The sequence below is a fragment of the Pristiophorus japonicus genome, chromosome 14 (assembly GCF_044704955.1).
Source record: "Pristiophorus japonicus isolate sPriJap1 chromosome 14, sPriJap1.hap1, whole genome shotgun sequence".
NCBI classification, from domain to species: Eukaryota; Metazoa; Chordata; class Chondrichthyes; family Pristiophoridae; genus Pristiophorus; species Pristiophorus japonicus.
The window spans coordinates 36,002,756-36,024,410 of record NC_091990.1 but is presented as its reverse complement, the minus strand read 5'-3'; the positions used below and the strand labels follow the sequence as shown (position 1 = coordinate 36,024,410).

At 42.8% G+C, this 21,655-nt stretch overlaps 1 protein-coding gene across 3 annotated transcripts in view; it reads left to right on the top strand.

The window, feature by feature from the left end:
• lypla2 (lysophospholipase 2) overlaps positions 1-19,493 on the top strand; it is a 32,882-nt gene extending 13,389 nt beyond the window's left edge. For all 3 annotated transcript variants that reach the window (XM_070899155.1, XM_070899153.1, XM_070899154.1), the window contains 8 exons: positions 532-563; positions 4,899-4,964; positions 5,931-5,978; positions 6,515-6,585; positions 7,495-7,568; positions 7,660-7,761; positions 9,833-10,006; positions 15,155-19,493. In XM_070899155.1, coding sequence (XP_070755256.1) covers positions 532-563; positions 4,899-4,964; positions 5,931-5,978; positions 6,515-6,585; positions 7,495-7,568; positions 7,660-7,761; positions 9,833-10,006; positions 15,155-15,205 — 618 coding nt within the window. In that variant the 3' untranslated portion in view covers positions 15,206-19,493. The remainder of the gene's footprint in view (positions 1-531; positions 564-4,898; positions 4,965-5,930; positions 5,979-6,514; positions 6,586-7,494; positions 7,569-7,659; positions 7,762-9,832; positions 10,007-15,154) is intronic.
• Positions 19,494-21,655: the final 2,162 nt, after the last annotated feature.

The following is a 21,655-nucleotide window of genomic DNA, read 5'->3' as shown; positions in this document are numbered from 1 at the left end:
CTGTAAGGAAAAAACATTTTGAAGTGCTTGTTTCCCACATGGTGAGAGCAGCTGGGCAGAGTGTATCACTGCATCATCTTGTCACACTGCTTACTGCTGCCTGAAATTAGATTGAGTCTGTAGGGCATTAACTTACAGAATAGTGCTTCTATTTAATTGCTACTAAAAACTTCCTCCCTAATGTTACAAAGGTTTTTGAGGTAGACCTTCTGTAGTTTTCCCTCTGTATTTTAGCCAGCAGTTGAGACGTCCAAATGAGCTTTCGCCCCATTTGTTCCATTTTAGAGCATGTGTGGGTGGTTAATCATACGCAGTCCCACTTTTGAGATTAATGTCATACCAGTGCAATTATTATCTTCCCATGACAGTAATCAATTTGGAATCCCACTGCTTGATGTAGAGAGACTGCTTTAATCAAATATTCTGCATTTGGCATTTTTCTGCTGAATCAAATAACTTCTCAGCTGTGCTGATTGTATGGTGTTATTTTGAGCTGGTATGAAGTCAGTGTGTTTGGGTTGTGTTTTACAGGTTATTTTCCTGCATGGACTTGGAGACACTGGGTGAGTTTGTTTCAGATGAAAAGTGGAGAGACTTTGATCAAGTTCACAATTCTAATTACAATAAAATTAATTAAATGCAAATCTGCTGGCTATTGTGACTTGGTGACGACGCCACCTTCCACAGTAGGGCCTCTGACATGTCTTCCTTTTTCCTCAACCGAGGATTGCCCTCCACCGTGGTTAACATGGCCCTCAACCATGTCTGTTCTATTTCCAGCACCTCTGCTCTTACCCCTTCCCCTCGGAACCACGACAGGGTTCCTCTTGTCCTCACCTTTCACCCCACGAGCCTCCACGTTCATCCTCTGCCATTTCCGCCACCTCCAACGTGATCCTACCACCAATCGCATCTTCCCCCTCCCCTCCCCCCTCAGCATTCCGAAGGGACTGCTCCCTCCGCGACTCCCTGGTCCATTCTGCAGTCAGCCCCAGCACCCCTCCCTTCCCACGCCACCTTTCTGTGCAAGCACAGGAGATGCAACACCTGCCCTTTTACCTCCTCCCTTCCCACTATCCAGGGCCCCAAATACTCCTTCCAGGTGAAAGTGATTTATTTGTACTGCTTTCAATTTAGTATACTATGTTCACTGCTCACGATGCGGTACATTGGGGAGACCAAGTGTAGATTGAGTGCCCGCTTTGCGGAACACCTCTGTTCAGTCCACAGATGTGACCCTGAGCTTCCGGTCGCCTGTCACTTTAATTCTCCACTCCACTCCCACTCTGACTCTCTGTCCTCGGTCCCTACACTGTTCCAATGAAGCTCAACGCAAGCTCGAGGAACAGCACCTCATCTTTCATTTAGGAACTTTACAGCCTTTTGGACTCAACATTGAGTTCAACAATTTCGGAGCATAACCGCTGCCAATCTTTGGCTCCCTTTTCCCCCTACCCGAGCCTATGTTTTTTTTTCTCTTGGTCTCCAATGGCAGCTGATCATTATTCCGCCATTCATACCCTATTTTGATCAATGTTTTTCTAACTCCTGGAATTACCATTTCAATTCGGCCCATCATCCCTTTTGTCTCTCTAATCTCTCCTACCTTTCACCCTATCCGGGACCTTCTCTTTTGTTCTTTCTTCCCCTCCCCCTTTCAGTGTTTCTTAAGAATCTGTTCTTTTCAAACACTTTCCAGTTCTGACGAAGGGTCACAGACCCGAAACGTTAACTCTGCTTTCTCCCCACAGATGCTGCCTGACCCGCTGAGATTTCCAGCATTTTCTGTTTTTATTTCAGATTCCAACATCCACAGTATTTTGCTTTTGTAATATCTAATGGGCTTTTGTTGTCCTTATATAAACCTGGTTACCAATAATTGTATAATTATAGACCTTTTCCAAAAAATTAAACATCTTTATGCCCTATTTAGCTGTTATTTCCCCTGGGGCAAACTCTCTCTAAAGATTCCTTAAGCTGGCACAGTGGAATAGAGCTTTTTCAATATCACTAGTCAGAAAGTGCCTTTGAAGTGGGATGAGAGACATCAGTGTTTATTTTCCTGCCTGAGACATTGCACTATTGCAAAGTACTTTACTACATACCTGAGTTAGAATCTGATGAAATATTCCTTTGAAGGCTCAGCAACTTTATCCAGCAAGTAGCTGAGCCATATAGACCATAAGGCTCCGATTCAGTTCCTGGTCTGTACCGAGTTACCTGATCTCATCTCTGATGGCGATAGGGGTGCTACAATTGACCTCAATGCCCTTGGGTTAGGGAGGGGGAAATTGGCCATGATCGCCCTCCTGATCACTATCGTGACACTCGTGGAAGTGGGCATTGGGCAGGGACAGGATCTAGTTGGTCTGTGATGCCCCATATTGTGAATAGCTGACACTCCCTACTAAGACTCATGCACAAATAATGAACGCATGGGCAAGGTATTGAGCATGCAGTCAGCTCCTTGGTATAATCTAGTTCACACCTACCTGGTGTTTTACTAATTCTCTGCTGTTCGCAAAACACAGTGTCTAATATTTTAAAAAAGCATTGTTGCTGTCGGTGAAAGATGCTGAACTGAAGCCAGATGCTGCCCTGCAGAGGAGGTAAAATTGGGAGCTGTGTCTTACCAGACTGGTTTTGTACACCTAGTGGATGGAGACTGCAATCTCGCTTCTGAGCATTTCTATCTTTGGTCATCTTTTATTTTTTACCTCTTTCTAAACCTTTACCGTTCCAATTTCTCTCATTCACCTTCTATCTGATTTCTGATCCAAAAGAAGCATATTTGTTTTGGTGTCCCTGCTGCCCCTCTTGGCTCTTAATCACCTAACCACAGTCCTCTATGGCTAAAAATATATATCATTACTAAATGTGTCTGTTCTATCATCATTTTAACTCGCATAGTTCTCTTTTTTTTTGCCGCGCAAAATCAAATCTATCACATCTTAACTTCCCCTCTTGAAAGGATGTTCAAGAGGCCAGAACCTTGCGACTGAAAAGGATTACAGAGATAGGGAGGGGCAAGTCCATGGTGATTTGTAAACAAAGATGAGAATTTTGAAATCGAGGTGTTTAACTGGGAGCCAATGTAGGTCAGAAACCACAGGGGTGATTGGTGATCTTGACTTGCTGTGTAGTGTGGAATGTGGAAGGCCGGCCAGGAGTGAGTTGGAGTAGTCCAGTCTAGAGGTAACAAAGCCATGAATGGGGGACCATCAGACAGGACTCAGATAAATTGATTTAACATTATATAGGTAAATGCACAATATTTAGTACAAACATTATATTTACAATCCTCACTGATCTCAATGTGAAAACAGCACAAGGGCTTGTCCTGTTATAACTCTCAACATAAAGTTAATCCTTAAAACACAGTTGTTTGCTTCATATTTGACACAACACTACCACAGACCCTCTGAATAACTACATATCCCTGACTCTCTCAGATTGAACAATGAGCTGAATGCAGCTGGCCAAATACAAGCCCACAATTGGAAGCACTTGGTCAGAGTTATCCGTCAAAGGGACGACAAAGATTAAGGGACCTGCCCCCTCTCAGACCTGACTCGCATCTTCAGCCCAGACAGAACTATCAATCAAATCTGCCACCTCTTAAGATTCTCCCCACCGCCCCCGCCCCCCAGGATGTCAATGAATTGAATGGGGTGACTTCATGTGCCAAATACTTTGAATAATCTGTTAGGTGGTTTCTATTCAAGTACGATGGCAGCAAGCCATGCAGAAAAAGGACTTCTCGAACTACACATGTGCCTGCCTTGCCCTGAAGTAAAAACATCAGCTTAAGTTTAATGTATATTGTCTGAAAAACCAGCTAGCAGTAACTCTTTTTTAATCCTGCGTATCGGGACCCAAGAAAGCGGGATAAAATAATACCCGCGAGACAAAATGGTTTATTCTTATCAGCATGTTGAAAAAGGAAAGACGAATTGAACTACTTGTTCTTGGAGAAAGGTGGATGGGAAGGATATGATCCAAGTCTTCAAAATGTTTTTGTCTTTAAATGAAAGATGTAGGTGTAAGTGAGCTATTCAACTTCCCCACACAGCTAGAGCACACGGGTTCAGCATTAACTGGTTTCAAGCTAGATTAGATTTGTGGGCCAGATATCTCAAAATAAAGTAATTAAAGCTATGTCACTTCACTGAACTCCTACTCGGTGTCTGCTTTCCCTCTTATGAAGCACTTTGGAAAGTTTCACTAAATAAGTTCCAGTTGTTTTAACTATTTAAACAAAGATTAGATAAATAATTAGTTGGAAATTTCTCTTATTTGCCTTGGTTCCTTGTGCTGCTCCAAATCAAGATCCACTGGAAGCCATTGTTAATGTGTATCTGCTTTTCACAATGCTGCAATTTCCCACCTGTTCAATGGAATTGGGTGTGAAAGGGGCTGCTGTCAATCAAATCAAAATATTAAAGATGTTGACAATCAAACCAAAAAGTACCAAATCAAGAGATCCAATTTTGTAGCACCATATAAATAACAGGAAATTGATAGAGTTGGTTCTGTTTGTATCTATGCTTGTACATGACATGAAATAGCATCTTAACACAATTCCACAGACACTGAATAGAATCTGCATCAGCTGGTCAAAATTCTGCAGTCAGCATTGTTATTATAATTGCAAAGATTGTATCCTTTGTGCCATCAAACTGCAGAAGAAATGCATATCTGCTACCAGTGGCACACACAAGGTAAAAGTGTCATCAGCAACTTTTTAATCTGTTGACTGCAAGAAGGCAAAGTTGCTGATGCCTATGGAATAAAGAGCATCTGCACCAGAGCATCTCATTCCCTGCAGCTGATTCACATTTGTTGCTTTGTAACTATTAGATTGTGGAGCTGAACAGTTTGAAATCTTCTCTTTTCAGACATGGGTGGGCCGAATCGATGTCCTCCATCCGACTTCCCTATGTGAAATATATCTGTCCTCATGCGTAAGTACTGTTCAACTTGTGTGAAATGTGCCTCTGAATGTTTTAGATTTTTTGTAAGTGTTAATCTGAAACATTGAAGTGTTGGTTACACTGGTAAAATGTGGCTTTAAAAGCTTGGTGGCAGGATTGTACCAGTGCCTTGTGCCATGTTTGCCGTTGTTATCGCCCCTCCTGCTAGTAGCTTGGCGATTAGAATTGGCAGAGCCTGGTGATCATATGACTTCTATGGTTTGTTAGTAGAGGGATGTGAAAGCTTTTGAAACTGGGGCCAGATGCACATCTCGGAACCAGTGACTGTATTGCACATGATTCTGTTGAAAGGCACTTTCTTTGCCCCCCCCAATCCCGCAGTTTTAACCCCCCAATAGTTTGATTTATTTGATTTTATCCTTTCCTGTCCTCTCCTGAGCATGGTGATAACTTGTTTGGGTTACAGAGCCACAATGCCATTAGTTCAAATGGACCTGTCCAACTGACAGTTATTTACGTGTAACCCTTGACAGTGAGTGTTGGCAAACTATTTAGTCACAGGAGGTATCACACCCTGGCCTGATCCTGTTCTCCCAGGATATCGACACGTGTGCACTTTCAGTATGCGTCACAGTTGGGTGCAGAAAAGCTGCCTTTTTTAAACCCAACCCAGGGATGCTATGGCTTGTAATTCTGAGCACTCGCTGCCATCTAGTGGCAATGAACTAACTCAGCATGGTCTGTATGGCTCAATTAATCACTCTAAGCCTGCAGAGATATTGGGGGAACTTAAAAAAAACTATTTTATGCGTAAAGGATTACTGTAGAATTCTATCTTAAATTTTTAGTGTATTACGAAATATGAATAAGCAAGAGGCTGTTTATATTTGGATTGGAGTTCTATATTGAAATGAGCATTCATTTGGAAATAAATGTGACTACTTTTGAGATCTAATTTCTGGGTTTGATTTTAATTATTCCCTTCTGTTTATTTAGGCCAAAGATGCCTGTGCAATTAAATGGGTTTATGTCAATGCCATCATGGTGAGTTTTGTCAGATTTATTCTCTTTCCCTTCTCTCACATCCCAATTCTCTCTTGCCTTCTGACCTTGCTTTTGTTGAATACTGCACTTGGTCTTGACACCTTATGTGGAAAGCCACAGGTGATTGACCAGTCGTGTCATATAAAGTGATCAGGAGCAGAATCACTCCATCTTACTAGAAATTAGGATTTGTTCTGTGTAAATAGGAAAGAAACTGCAAATGCTGGAAGTCTGAAATAAAAATAAATGCTAAAAATGCAAAGCAGGTCCACCTGTCTCTATATAAAGAAAAAAAAAACAAGTTAACCTTTCAAGTGTATTGATTCAGTGTTGTCTCATGTGGCAATCGCCCCTACTGCTGATCACAGCGCATCATTGACAGGGATGATATTTCCTTTATCTAATTCAAACCATTCTTAAAGCAGAACACCAGTCATTCTTTTCACATTAGAAAATGTAATTAATCCATTAACTTTATTTTACTCAACCGTGCGTAATTAACAGTGCAGAAAATCTTGTTCTCTTCTGTTTGAAAGGTTTGACTTGGTCGGATTAAATCCAGATGATGCAGAAGATGAAGCTGGTATAAAGAAAGCTGCTGACTGCAGTAAGTCTCCATTGCTGTATTTACATGCAGCACTTTTTGATTTGGACCAGTACATCAACAACACCCTGCATTTATATAGCATCTTTAACAGAGAAATTTCCCATGGCGCTTCAAAGGCGTGAGGAAAACTGTGTGTCCAGCCAAAGAAGGCGAGATTAAGGAGGGTGACCAAACGCTTGGTGGAAGAGTAGGTTTTAAGGACGGTATTAAAGAAAGTGAGTCCAACTGCCTCTCTAAGGGTTCATAGGGAAATTCCAAAGGTTGTTGATGGCAAGGGCCTAGTTCACGAGTGAGCAGACAATCTGGAGGGAAATACAGAGGGAGGCAGAGCTTGCCAACAGAGTCCAGCGAAGGACCGTGAATAGACAGGCAGGAGATTGGTGTGGTTATCCCTCAATAGACATACTGGGCGAGAAGGGCAGTAGACTGGAGGATGGAGCAGTTACTGCTCTTAAGGAGGCAGTAATGGGTGTCACGATAGTCCTGTCATAGAATGCTGAGGCAGCAGTGGGTAGTTTCTGGCAAGCTTTGAGATTCAAGCCTGGGATGGTGGCAAGAAAGAAAGAAGGCTGAGGACTAGTGATGGATTTGGATAGCGAATGGGGGTGGGAGGGGGAAAATAACCCAGAAGTAAGAGGTGAAAGGTAGGGTAAGTGGAAGAGCCAAGAAAGTGAGATAGTAGTGGGCTTGGGTCCGAAACAGCAGCCACAATATATACACCAATGGGCAAAGGGAATCCTAGGTTACACAGGTGTGGCACAGAATTAAGCAACAGATGTGCTCAGAAACTGAGGGCAAGGAGGATGTAAACAATTTATCTTCTGTAATGCATGCTTGCCTATTTGCATTGAGGGACCAGGGGAATGTGGTTTGTTGAAACATAATAATAATTGTCTTTTTTTTTCCAAGTTAAAGCAGTTATTGAACACGAGATCAAAAATGGAATTCCTTCACATAGAATCATTCTAGGAGGATTTTCACAAGTAAATCTTTAGAATTATTTCCAAAAACATTCAGTATCTGTTTTAAATGATGGTCAAGAAAAATAATGAATCTCTTCTCATTGTACTACAGGGTGGTGCATTGTCTCTGTACACTGCTCTGACATGCCATCACAAACTGGCTGGTGTTGTAGCCCTGAGTTGCTGGCTTCCTCTTCACAAAACCTTCCCACAGGTATCTCAACATTTTACATTTACCCTCTAGACAATATTGCATTGTGCTATGGTGATATTTGTCTGGGCTTTCAGAATAGTGCTCTGCCATAGTATTATGTCTGAAAATAATTACTTCTTCAAACATTAACCATGTTTTTTGAAGCTTTCCAGATGATTTGCCCATGTGGTTTTACATGTTCAGTCACTAATTTATGCTGACTTTAGCTGTGAATGGCAGTGGCATTGCAACAGTTGACACTAGTGCATTAGTAAACTGGTATTTTCACTCATGATTGCTAAACACTGCCCTGCTGGAAGTGAGCAAATGAGGATAAGATTGGCTTTGCAGTGATGGTTAACTGGTCTACCACCATGCACTGTGAAGGCTGCTGCATAAAGAATGGTGACCTGGGCAGGATACTGGAAGGTGACTGGTGCTGTGGTTCCAAACATCAGCAGTCAATGTCTTCAAGAGGGATGGGGAGATTTAAAGAACACAACTTCTGGTGGGAGGGAGAACCCAAAGCTCTTCTTTCCATTGTTCTTTGTCGATCCTCGCACACATTTGTTAGTGATATATGGCTACTTCTCTACAATGCCAATTGTAATTGAAATGGGTATTTTGCTTCGGTCACTTGTCTTGCCGAACAATTCTTCAACAAAGAAATTATTGTGTCACTAAATTTCAGGCTAATATTTAAAAAAGCAAAATCTAGCAGTATAAACCAGAAGCCATATTTAGAACATGGGTACAGATGTAGGCCATTCATCTCCTCCAGCCTGTTCAGCCATTCAGTTAGGTCACAGAAATCTCAGTCTCGGTCTTAAAAATTTCAGTTGACCCAGCATCCACAGCCTGTTGGGGGAGGAGGTTCCAGATTTCCACTACCCTTCGCATGAAAAATTGTATCCTGATTTCACTCCTGAATGGCTTAGCTCTCTTGCTCTGGATTCTCCTGCCAAATAAATGAGTTTCTCTATCTATCCTATCACCTCACTTTATCATTTTAAATACCTCAATTAGATCATCCCTTGATCTTCTAAATTCACAAAATACAGGCCATGTTTATGCAACTGGTCTTCATAATTTAACTCTAAACCATGGTATCGTTCTGGTGAATATTGCACTGTTCTCACTCCAAGGCCTATATATATATCTTCCCATAAGTTTGGTGCCCAAAACTGAACACAGTACTCCAACTGCGGTCAGACAACTGAAACATCACTTCCTCACTTTTGCAGCGCATCCCCGTTTGAGATAAAGACCAACATTCCAATAGTCTTTTTGTGCCTGTGCACTCGCTTTAGTGATCTGTGCACATGGACACCCAAATCTTTTTGTTCCTTCACAGCTCCTAGTCTCTCACCATGAATTTGATTAGATCCCAGGGTGCATGTTCCAGGTGTGCTGTACTATTAGTGTTCAGAATAGTTATAACTAAGTTGCAAAAGTATCATCCAAATCAGTTAGACATATTTGTGCCCAAAATTGCCCATCAGACTCTCTTTGAATTATTTTGGTGTTTTGGAATTCAGTGATGATCAATTTGAATTCAAAGTGGTGAGCTTGGTTGCTCTGGCCTGTCACTGTGCAATGTGGAAAATTATCCACTTGTCACTTCAGCTGATGTTCAATAAAACTCACCAGTAAAAAGACCTGTGTCTTACTGAGCAACACTGAATGGGAAGATTTGGAATTGATGAAATTTTAGGTGCTGACAGAATAATAGAAAGACTTGCATTTATATAGCGCCTTTCACAGCCTCAGAATGCCCCAAAGCACTTCACAGCCAATGAAGTACTTTTGATGTGTAGTCACGCTTGTAATGTAGAAGAAGTGGCAGTCAATTTGCAGACAGCAAGGTCCCACAAACAGCAGTGATAATGACCAGATAATGTGTTTTTGTGATGTTGATGCAGCAAAGTGATGTTCTTAAATGAAATCAGGTGTGCAAACAATATAAAAGTGCACATCTTTAACGTGCCCTCACGTTGGATATTTGTGAATTGGTTAAATGGGCAACAGAGATACCACATTTAGAATTTAATGTAAATTAAAAATGCCTTTTGAATATTTTTTGTAATTCTAGGCAGCAGGTAGCAATGTCAACAAGGATATCAGCATCCTGCAGTGCCATGGTGAAGTGGATCCTATGATACCATTAAGATTTGGTTCTATGACTGCAGATAAACTAAAGACGATCATCAATCCTGCAAACATTCAGTTCAAAACATATTTAATGCAGCATTGCTCATGTCCACAGGTGAGTGCTGTCGCAATTTCTTCTTTGCACCTGTGTTTATAATATTTATATCTTGCATCATATGTAACAATTTATAATACAAGAACCATAATTTGGGTATTTACATAATTGATCATATTGGAGCCATTATATAGTTGTGCCCCATCAACATTACAGTGTGAATAAAGCAGTGAAAGAGAAAACAAATGGCTCTTGTTGAAGTAGCCAACCAGCCAGAAACTGGCCTGGCAGCATTAGTGTAAATAATTGAGGGGTTGGCAAAGATCAATTTGTGTTTGTGACCTCCAAGTTCAAATAGCTGTCTGTATGAGGCTGGTGTCAAATCCTCTCAGCAAAGCAGCTCTCACTTTGATTGGATGAGTAGGACTGTAACTGAGTCCCATCGAGCTGGGCAATAGAGGATAAGTTGGAGGCGGTTGGTGCGGTCGATTATGTCAAAGGCGGCAGAGAGGTCAAATAGGATAAAGGGATAATGCTATTTGTGACTTTGGTTAGAGCCAATTTGTTGTGATTATGGTGGAAACTAGATTTTAATGATTCACATGGGGAATTTCGGGAAAGATGGGCACAGATTTTGGAAGGTAACATGTTCAAGGATTTTGGAGGAAAGGGACATTGGAAATGTGGCCGTAGTTTCTAAAGATCAAGTGGTCAGATAGATTTGTGGGGATGGGAGTTATGACGCCAGTTTTGAAAGTGAATGGGACAGTCAGCTGGATTTTCCTTTTAAATCGCCCCCCCACTGCTCCTTGGCGCTGTTCCGGCGGTTAAGTTTTTTTAAACTGCTGGAATGCCGCTGGTGTGCGCTCCCGCAGTTTCCGGGTGCTCCATGTCGGCGGCGGCGAAGCAGTGTGGGAGCGGAGGGCAGCGGGCGGTGTACGGCAGAGGAGGCCTATCGACTCGGGAATCTTCTGCTCCCAAGTTATATGCATGCTTGCGGCTGTCAAGCTCCACCCCCTGAGGTCAGAGACTGCCGGCCGAGGAGGAGGTCGAGGTCTCTGAGGCAGTGCATTCCACATATTTACAACCCTCAGAAGAAATTTCTCCTCATCTCTGTTTTAAATGGGCGGCCCCTTATTCTAAGATCACGCCCTCTAGTTCTAGTCTCCCCCATCAGTGGAAACATCCTCTCTGCATCCACCTTGTCAAGCCCCCTCATTATCTTATACGTTTTGATAAGATCATCTCTCATTCTTCTGAATTCCAATGAGTAGAGGCCCAACCTACTCGACCTTTCCTCATAAGTCAACCACCTCATCCCCAGAATCAACCTAGTGACCCTTCTCTGAACTGCCTCCAAAGCAAGTATATCCTTTCGTAAATATGGAAACCAAAACTGCATGAGTATTCCAGGTGTGGCCTCACCAATACCTTGTGTAGCTGTAGTAAGACTTCCCTGCTTTTATACTCCATCCCCTTTGCAATAAAGGCCAAGATTCCATTGGCCTTCCTGATCACTTGCTGTACCTGAATACTAACCTTTTGTGTTTCATGCATAAGTATCTCCAGGTCCCGCTGTACTGCAGCACTTTGCAATCTTTCTCCATTTAAATAATAACTTGCTCTTTGATTTTTTTTCTGCCAATGTGCATGATCTCATACTTTCCAACATTATACTCCATCTGCCAAATTTTTGCCCACTAGCTTAGCCTGTCTATGTCCTTTTGCAGATTTTTTGTGTCCTCCTCACACATTGCTTTTCCTCCCATCTTTGTATCGACAGCAAACTTTGCTACGTTACACTCAGTCCCTTCTTCCAAGTCGTTAATATAGATTGTAAATAGTTGGGGTCTCAGCACTGTTCCCTATGGCACCCTACTAGTTACTGGTTGCCAACCAAAGAATTAACCATTTATTCCGACTCTCTGTTTTCTGTTAGTTAGCCAATCCTCTATCCATGCTAATATATTGCCCCCAACCCCGTGAACTTTTATCTTGTGTAGTAGCCTTTTATGTGGCACCTTGTCAAATGCCTTCTGGAAGTCCAAATACACCACATCCACTGGTTCCCCTTTATCCACCCTGTTTGTTACGTCTTCAAAGAACTCCAGCAAATTTGTCAAACATGACTTCCCCTTCATAAATCCATGCTGACTCTGCCTGACCGAATTTTGCTTTTCCAAATGTCCTGCTACTGCTTCTTTAATAATGGACTCCAACATTTTCCCAACCACAGATGTTAGGCCAACTGGTCTATAGTCTCCTGCTTTTTGTCTGCCTCCTTTTTTAAATAGGGGAGTTACATTTGCAGTTTTCCAATCTGCTGGGACCTCACCAGAATCCAGAGAATTTTGGTAAATTACAACCAATGCATCCACAATCCCTGCCACTACTTCTCAAGACCCTAGGATGCAAGCCATCAGGTCCAGAGGATTTATCTGCCTTTAGTCCCTATGGGCCCAAGTGTCGGCCTCAGTTGCTCCTGATTTTTTGGAGCAACTGGTGTAGAATGGAGTATCTTAGAAATTCAAATTTTCGGCATTTAGTTTGCTCCAGTTGTAGTCAGTTAGAACAGTTTCACTTTGGAACAGAATTTATTTTCAAAAGGGGGCATATCCGGCCACTTACGCCTGCTTTCAAAGTTTTGGCAGTGAAAACTTACTCCAAACTAACTTAGAATAGAGTAAGTGAACATTTTTGTACGCTCGAAAAAACCTTGTCTACACTTTAGAAAATCAGGCGTAGGTTACAAATCAGGCGTAGGGAATTGGTGGGTTGGGGGGGCGGTTTAAAGGGAAGTTTACAAACATTAAACACTTCAGTTTTACAAATAAAGAGCCATCATCAATAATAAATGATAAAAACATCAATAAATCAACCAAAAAAAATTAATAAGAAATATATATTTTTTAAATCAATAAATAAAACATTTTCTACTTACCGACTGCAGTACCGGGAGCCCTCCAACAGCGTGCTGGGATGCCCCCCCCCCCCCCCCCCCCCCCAAGTGTGTGTCTGCCAGTGTCTCTGTCTGTCTGTGTGTGTGTCTCACTCTCTCTAAGTCTGTGTTTCTGACAGCGAGAGGAGGGGGAAGGTGGGGGAGAGATGGGGGGGAGGGAGATATGGGGGAAAGAGGGGAGGGGGGGAGGAGAGGGGAAGAGAAGGGGAAGAAGGGGGGGAGAAAGAGGAGAAGGGGGGGAGAAGAGAAGGGGGGGCGGGGAGAAGAGAAGAGGAGAAGGGGGGGGAGAGAAGAGGAGAAGGGGGGGGGGGAGAAGAGAAGAGGAGAAGGGGGGGGGGGAGAAGAGGAGAAGGGGGGGGGGGAAGAGGAGAAGGGGGGGGAGGGAAGAGGAGAAGGGGGGGGGGGAAGAGGCTGAACGGGCCTAGCCGGGCCCAAGACTTCGGGCAGGGCCCGTCCCCAGCACCAGATTTTACAGGTAGGTGGCGTCGGGTCGGGTCAGGTCCAGGGTCGGGGGGAGCGCGGGGGCGGTGGGGGGAGGATGGAGGTCGGGTTGGTTCTGGGGGTGGGGAGGGAGGGAGCGCAGGTCGGTTCGTGTCGGGGGCGTGGGGAGGGAGGTCAGGTTGGGGTCGGGTCCGGGGGGGGGGGGGGTGGGGTGGGGGAGAGTCGGGTTGGGGGGGGAGGATCGGGTTGGGAGGGTGGATCGGGTTACCGGGGGGGGAGGGTCGGGGTGGGGTGGGGGGGGTGAGGTGGGGTGGGGGGGGTTGGGTCGGAGGGGGGCGGAGGGTTGGGCCGGGGAGGGAGTGGGAGGGAGGGTCGGGTCGAGGGGGGGGGGGGGGGGCGGTGGGAGGGAGGCCCGGGGGGCGGGAGTCGGGTCGGGAGGAAGCAGGAGCTGGGCGTGGGAGGCAGCCTTATGCACGCAGCCCCAGTGAGGCCATTCGGCCAGGGCTAGGGGCTGCGTGCTTCGGGCCCCTCCCACACAGTTTTGGGCGCCTGGAGCTACTGCACATGCGCGCCCACTGTAGCGCACATGTGCAGAGGTCCCAGCACTGTTTTCAGTGCAGGGACCTGGCTCCGCCCCCTACAGCTCGTGCTGCGCCGTGCCGAGGGCCAGAGGACCATCTGGGAGCCGGAGAATCTGAAAGTTTTTTTTAGGCGCACTTTGTGGCGCGAAAAACGGGCGTCCAGGTCAGGGCTGTGCCGTTCTAGGCGCGGCCTGAAACTTGGGCCCATTATCTTACTGAGTACCACCTTAGTGATTGTGATTCCGTTAAGTTCCTCCCCCTCTATAGCCCCTTGGCTATCCACTGTTGGGATATTATTTGTGTCCTCTACCGTAAAGACTGATACAAAATATTTGTTCAGAGTTTCTGCTATCTCCATGTTCCCCATTACTAGTTCCCTGGTCTCGTCCTCTAAGTCACTCTTTTCCTTTTTATATACCTATAGAAACTCTTGTCATCTGTTTTCATATTTTGTGCTGGTTTACTTTCATAGTCTATCTTCCCTTTCTTAATTTTTTTTTATCGTTCTTTGCTGGCTTTTAAAAGCTTCCCAGTCTTCTGTCCTTCCACTAGTTTTTGCCACTTTGTATGCCCTTGTTTTTAATTGGATACCATCCTTTATTTCTTTAGTTAGCCACGGATGGCTATCTTTTCTGTGACACCCTTTCCTCCTCACTGGAATATAATTTTCTTGAGAGTTGTGAAATATCTCCTTAAATGTACACCACTGTTCATCAACCGTCCTACACTTTAATCTATTTTCCCAGTCCACTTTACCCAACTCTGCCCTCATACCTTCATAGTCTCCTTTATTTAAGCTTAGTATGCTGGTTAGAGATCCATCTTTCTGGCCCTCCATCTGAATTTGAAATTCAATCATGCTATGATCACTCATTCCAAGGGGATCCTTTACTAGGGTTAGGGTTAGACTCTGAAATTCACCGCCAGGCGGTATCTGGGTGGTAAATGTGTTTTTTTTTGACGAAACTTGTATTTCTAGGCAGTAAATGGGCGAGTTGAGAGGAATCTCTAGCCCAGTATCTGAGGAGAACGAACCATTTATGATGTCGGCTAGCGTGGGGGTGGGGGGGGGGGGGGCAGGAAGTGAACTATAGGGGAACTTTTAATTTGTTTTCAAAGAATTGTAAGTTGTAACAAAATGTGGATTACTTTCATGGAATTGCAAGAATTCATATCTTTTTCATCCCTCTTACTGAAGGAGACTTTGTTTTTTTTTTCATCACACAGGAAATGACGGCAGTGAAGGAATTCATTGCAAAGCAGTTGCCACCTGTCTGACTGAAGAGAGCAAATCTGTAAGGCCCTCTTCAATCTTTCAACTTTCACCTATCAACTGAAACCAAGCCATGTGCTTGCAACCTCAGATCTTTTATGGACCATTTTATTTGTAATAGTTCTTAATATTTTTTCTTAAAGTACTGTAGGCTGGATATATCCAGGATTTGTGCAGACATACTCCCAAGTCCCTTCAGAAGTAATGTTATCAATATAGTGATATCTGCCTTGATGGGAACTACCTATTCATTTTTTAACTCTTTCCAGCTCAAATAATCAGTAAAAGATTAATTTGTTAATAAAGTGCAGCTTTTATTTTGAAATATAATTTATATAGTTCCTCCCAAGCAAGAAGGATATCCCATACGTTTCTGATCTTGGATTCAAACCTCAGTCCAATTTTGCCTCAACTTCTAGAGCTAAAGCTTCAGAATGTGCTTAATGAAGCATTGGTGTACTTTGTTTCTTTGTGCTTTGTCTGCAGATTGATGGGCTTGTGCTCAGACTCGAGCTGTTTGATTGTAAATTCAGCTAAATGGTCAGTAAAGTGGATAGATTCTGCAAATTTCTGGCAGTCAGCTTAATATCATGGTCCATTAATGTACGAGTAAAGTGACCGGCTAAAGATCATGAAAGATTTTTGTTGAAGTAATCACCCGTCAGGAAGACTGGCCTGATAGCATGATGATAAATAACTTTTGGCGTGGTGAATACCAGCTGTGAATCACAGGGTTGATATTTACTTTTGTGACCTCTAAGGTCGAATGGCTATCGATTTGCGACTAAACCTCCGTCTTTGATTGTATCAAAGATTGAGTGTGAAGAATGGTGGTCTTAGACAGAAGTAGGCAATTTTTAAATTATATTGTTGACTATTTTGTCATATTGGCTTCTGAATCATTTGCCACTGAGCTGGAAAAGGTTTAAAATGTTTTAACTAAACTCAAACTGATCTTCAGGGACTTGAGCGGGTTTGGAGTTGCCAGAATTTACTGATGAGAATTGGGCAGTTTTGGGGTGACATACAGTGATGACTCAATAATCTAACCTATGCCATTAAAATCAACACAATTAATTGGATTTAACAAGGCAGTCACTATAGATCCAGAAATACATGCAGTCGAGACCCCTCCCTTCTGCAATACCACCACCAGCAATAGGTCATTATATCATGGGCTCCCAGCTTTGGAGAATTCATTATCAGTTCCTGGCTGAGACATTAAATTGAGCTTCCTGGTATTGGATACTTTGGAAGAAAAGAATTGATGTGGATTGCCCTTACAGCAACCTCACTTCCGGTTACTTAATTGTGGAATAACATTGGTGAAGAAGTGCACAGCTTAGACAGTCCTGCTGCACTGGCTGACAGGACCAAGAAACGGCTGTGATGAGTCGTGGCTATTCAAAAATTAACGGGAAAATAAATCAAGGGTGGAAACTAAGGGCTACCGACATGCAATTGATGGGACCATAAACCTCAATGATCAGTGCATTGGTGCAGCATGGTTGAGGACTGCAACACAGAGTAATAGGGCACAGTTAGCACCCCATATCGTAAAACAGTCTTGCCTGTGCCATTGTGGGAAGCATCATGCAGAGGCCAGTGGCTTCCCCTAAAAGGGTTGGAGTCACCCACATTGGGCTCTGGTTTTATTTTCCAGTAGTTGTATGGAGAGTAGCAGCAGAGTCTGGGAGATGGATGAAGTCTAACCTGTCTCAGAGGGTTGGTAGCTACCAAACCAGTGAGGGAAAAGTGTGGAAATTGCTTTAAAAAGTGTAAGTTACTGAGTTCTCATCTTGGCTGTAGCAATAGTTGGGACATGTTATTTGGCCTCAACACTGGACTAGGGAAGGGTAAAATCCACGAGGGCTCTCCCTCACCCCTCCTAATTGGTTGATATTCCATGACTCCTGCTGGAAAGTCCATGTGTGACTGTTGGCTGAGGACAGAAATAACCTGCTGGCACACACGCAGGTTCACAGATGAAGGATCACCACTTGGATGAGGATTGGTGACACTATCGATATTCTACCCCAGAATGATACAATTGGGAAAATAAATCTAAAAAGGGTGTTCCACCCTCAAAATAACCCCTAAGAATTATGACACACAGCCTCAAATGAGCATTGGGCTCCTAGCCAAAGATTTGGATCCAGCCAGCCTTGCTGACCATCATACACATTTGCCCGCCAGTGAGTTCTGCCGGTTGTAAACCACTGAGCATCGCTCTGTGCTGTATATTGGGAAGAAGAAAAGCTGGCAAGACATGTGGGAAAGGGGACAACGATTTTAAAAGTACAAAAATCGCTTGTTAAGGGGTCTGATTTAGTTTGATCCAAGATCTTCCCTCTATCCAATACAATGAAGTGGTATGGAAACTTGGGTCTCGGTCATGGAAACTTGGGTCTCGGTCACACAAACTGTTAAAAGTTGATTCTGTTAACTGCACTGGTATATCATTACCATGTACTGCTCGGTGTTTGTGTAAAATACTTTTTTAAATTGGCAATGTACTTGGCAGTACTTTTTAAAGCAACAAACAAAATTTGGCTGGCATTGAAGTTGAAAAAATTGTTATCCATTACACTAAAAATATGCAAAAAGCTGAATATTATGCAAATATCTTTACTGCTCAACAGTGTAATGCAAAAGCAAAGTGTTGATTCGTATTTCAGTGCATCATGTAGTTGAAAGTTATGCAAAAACATAATTATCCTCCGTTCTATGAACATGATGACCTTCATAGAGTTCAAATCCTTTACAGGAACTGCTCCAGCAGAAGCCTAAATTAATTCAAAGTAAAATGACAGTTTGCTGATCTTGGCAGGTTTGAGGTTTTCGATATGTATTGAGCGATACTGCATTGAAGCATTGTCACACAGTATGCTCTGACCTATTTGCCACAACACAGAATCCTAGTGTGACAATTCTATACGCAGCATGTGATACAAATGTATGAACTTGCACTAGATTTCCAAAGGTTGGATTTGGTAAATCATTGCTGTACCTGGACTCCACCTAATGCATTTGACATATATATCTTCAATAAAAATAGCATGTCATGAAGTCTGTGTAATGTAAGGTAGTTAATATTGGAGGATGTGAGGGAAAATTAACAGGATAACCTTTTTAAATGGTGGCATTTTCTTTCATTTGCTCTTTCATTCCTGAAGGGTTGTCATTGAACTAATTTAAAAAAAAAATCTAATGGCAGTTTTAATGTCCATCACCACCTTTAGGTAATGGAGATGGTTTGAGTATTCCTATTTGAGTATATGAAGCTCTGCTATAAAGTGATCAGTCACATTCCCATTATAAATACATTGGCTTCTTTCCACCTCTCCTGATGTGATCTGTTGTCGTATATGCCATTCATGTTCTTTTAATGGATAACATTTAATGTATATTTGACTCTCTCTGTCATAAAAAAGAATTGAGAAATGTAACGTTTAAAGAAGCATCTTTAACAGGATTTGTTGGTGATACTGAACAGTGATAAGGTACTTTATTACCCAGAGGGCGAACAATCGAAGTTAGAGTTGTGATGTGTATGTCGCTGGTTAGTGACCCTGGGAGTAGGCTGACTACCTTGATGGAGGATGGAAGAAAAGAACCATCTTTTTTTTTATACTGGGGCGAGATGGTAAATCCATATAACCTTGTAAGGAATATCCAGTAGTTTACTCAGAGGTACTGGAAACCCAGCTTGAAATCACTTGTGTTTTATCGGGAAAGTGAGCTTCTTGGGACATGCTGCTCAAATCACAGCCATGGCTGCTGAGCAGCCTGTTGACATATCAGTACAGACATGAATTTTATTTTCTCACTTCCACCAGTGCTTGAGGGTGGAATTTTCTAACTATGCTTCACTAGGTTGGGATGCTGGGAGGGGAGGGAGACTCTAAGGTAATTTTGTTTTGTTTTTAAACTTTTTAGTAAAGTTCTTGGTCAGTTTAGCACAGAGCTGTGTTGCCACTTGAAGTGGAGAGCAAGCTCACCTACCCTCCCATTTACTGGAGGCTGCATGCAGGTATGTAACCTTGAGAAGTATGGTTGTTGGTGGGAGAGGAGAATCGCCTTCATAAACATTCATGTTTACCTGTCCAACAGTAGCTACTTAAGCAGAAATAGATTTGGTTCTACCTCACATTCCTTCTGATAGAAAATTACAGCTGTACATTAAAGAATCATAAATGCGTCTTACAAATGTACGAATGATAGAAAATGTATCTGTGCTGAGTGGTAAACACTCCAAATAAAGAGTGACTGCTGGGCAGCATTGACAATTAATTACAGTTTCAAACTAAATGAATATTTATACCCTTGCATGCGCTCACAAATGTGTGTGACCGACAGTATTAGGAACAAGCCAGTGCACTCGCAACATTCGAAACTCTGTGCATAAACACATGAAGTTTTTTTCTTTAATCTACAATTGTAGAATCATGGTGATTGTTGCAGTTCAGGGAATTACTCAGCAGCTTACTCTTAACAATACCTTGGGGGTGCTGTCACAGGAGAATCGGTATTGAACACGTTGAAAGAAACCATTTGTCAATGCACCCTTCAAAAAAAAGTAATCGAATTCCATGTGACTATTTGCTTTTCCATGCCATTGCTGTGGTTAAATCATGATTATTTTCCTCGCAGTATTTCAACCTCCTTGTATTGTGAAATTGAATAAAGAGAAGTCCATCAGGAAGTGTTTTTCTAAGCATCTCGTCAGTGTAAATTAAGAAGCATATTTAGGTTTCATTAGGGTTGCAAACTCTGGTTGGATGTATTCCTGGAGATTCCATCAGGTGACTTCCCGCCTACAACCGTCCCACCCAATCACAGCCTTTCTCCACCCCGCCTCCCCCATTCCAATATATTTATAGCTAATGAACCAAAGTGTTCAAAGAAAATGGAAATAAAACACACGCTTGTTTTTAATGCTGCTATAATCTTTCTCCTGCATTGCTCACAACAGTGTCCGGGAGATTAATCTTTCATTGCCGGAGACTCCAGGGCAACTCTAGGTTTCATTGTTTTAATTTCTGGATATTTGGAGTTGTCTCCTGGTATAAGGGGCATACTGTCAGTTTCAATTATTTATTTTATTTCCCCTGCCAATTGTTTTTCCTTCCCCTCCCCTTCAGACAGTTTTGGTGCAGACTTTTTAAGTAGAATTCTCCTGCAGTGACGGTCACAACCATTTTTCTTCCAGGTTATGCTAATTGTGATAGTTTCACAATGCAAGATGTGGCAAAAAAGGGAGTGAGCAATGTGAATCAAGTTCTCTCTTTATAATGTAATGTATTGGCATATCTTTGTCTTCCATTGTTGTGGGATGCTCGGGAAGGTACCTACAGCAGACTCCCGATTCGTAAAATATATATTCAACCTCCTCTGGTGCTACTCGTGGAGAGCCGACAGTTATAGTGTTGTAAGGAGATCTCCACTGAGAATTTGGAAAGATGCTTGTAACATCTGCTGAAAGATGGTGTCACATCTTGGGATTTTTTTTGGATAATTTCTCCGTGGAAAGGATTTGCAGGGGGAGTTACTTTTAACTGGAATTTTAAAAAACATAGTCTATTCAGACAAGTTAAAACAAGATTGAGACCATGAGTCGTTATGATGCTAATGAGCTAGCTGATTTTTTGGGGTTCCCTCGTTGACTGACTGACTGAATCAGAAAACTGTTGGCCTGTCTTGGTAATCATAAAAACACCTCACATTCAGAGTTTGGTCCCCTTTTTCTGATTGAGAGGCTCATTCTGAAATAGGACAGCTGTGAGGGCAGTCAGGTTTGTGTACATATAGCCCAGCTACTTGGTGACATGCATGAACTGTGAGCACAATATGCTGTTGTACAGATGTGCTTTATCTGCTTGCTACAAATCTTATTTCCCATACTAAGATTCACCACTTGCGAGAGTTCAAAATGGTGGCTGAAAGAATCCTCCCACCCCCAAACCACCCCAAAAAATGGAGCCACTTGATTGGATCACTTTCTGGCAACATTTTTAATTTTCAGGTTTTTAAGCTGCAATGAATTTCCTCGCTATTTGCTGATTTGTGTCATAGAATCTTACCACACAGAAGAAGGCCAATTGGTCTCTTTTTTTTTGAAATGGCTATTAGAACATAAGGCCCTCAAGCCTTCTCTGCCATTCAATGAGATCATGGCTGATCTTCAATCTCCACTTCACTTTCCTGCCCAATCCCCATATCCCTTGATTCCCCTAAGTGCAAAAATCTATCGATCTCAGCCCTGATTATACTCAATGACTGAGTATCCACAGCACTTTGGGGCAGAGAATTCCAAGGATTCACAACCCTCTGAGTGAAGAAATTCCTCCTCATCTCAGCCTTAAAAGATCGGCCCCTTATTCTGAGACTGTGCTACTTGGTTCCAGACTCTCCAGCCAGGTGAAACAACCTAGAAACACCTACCCTGTCAATCC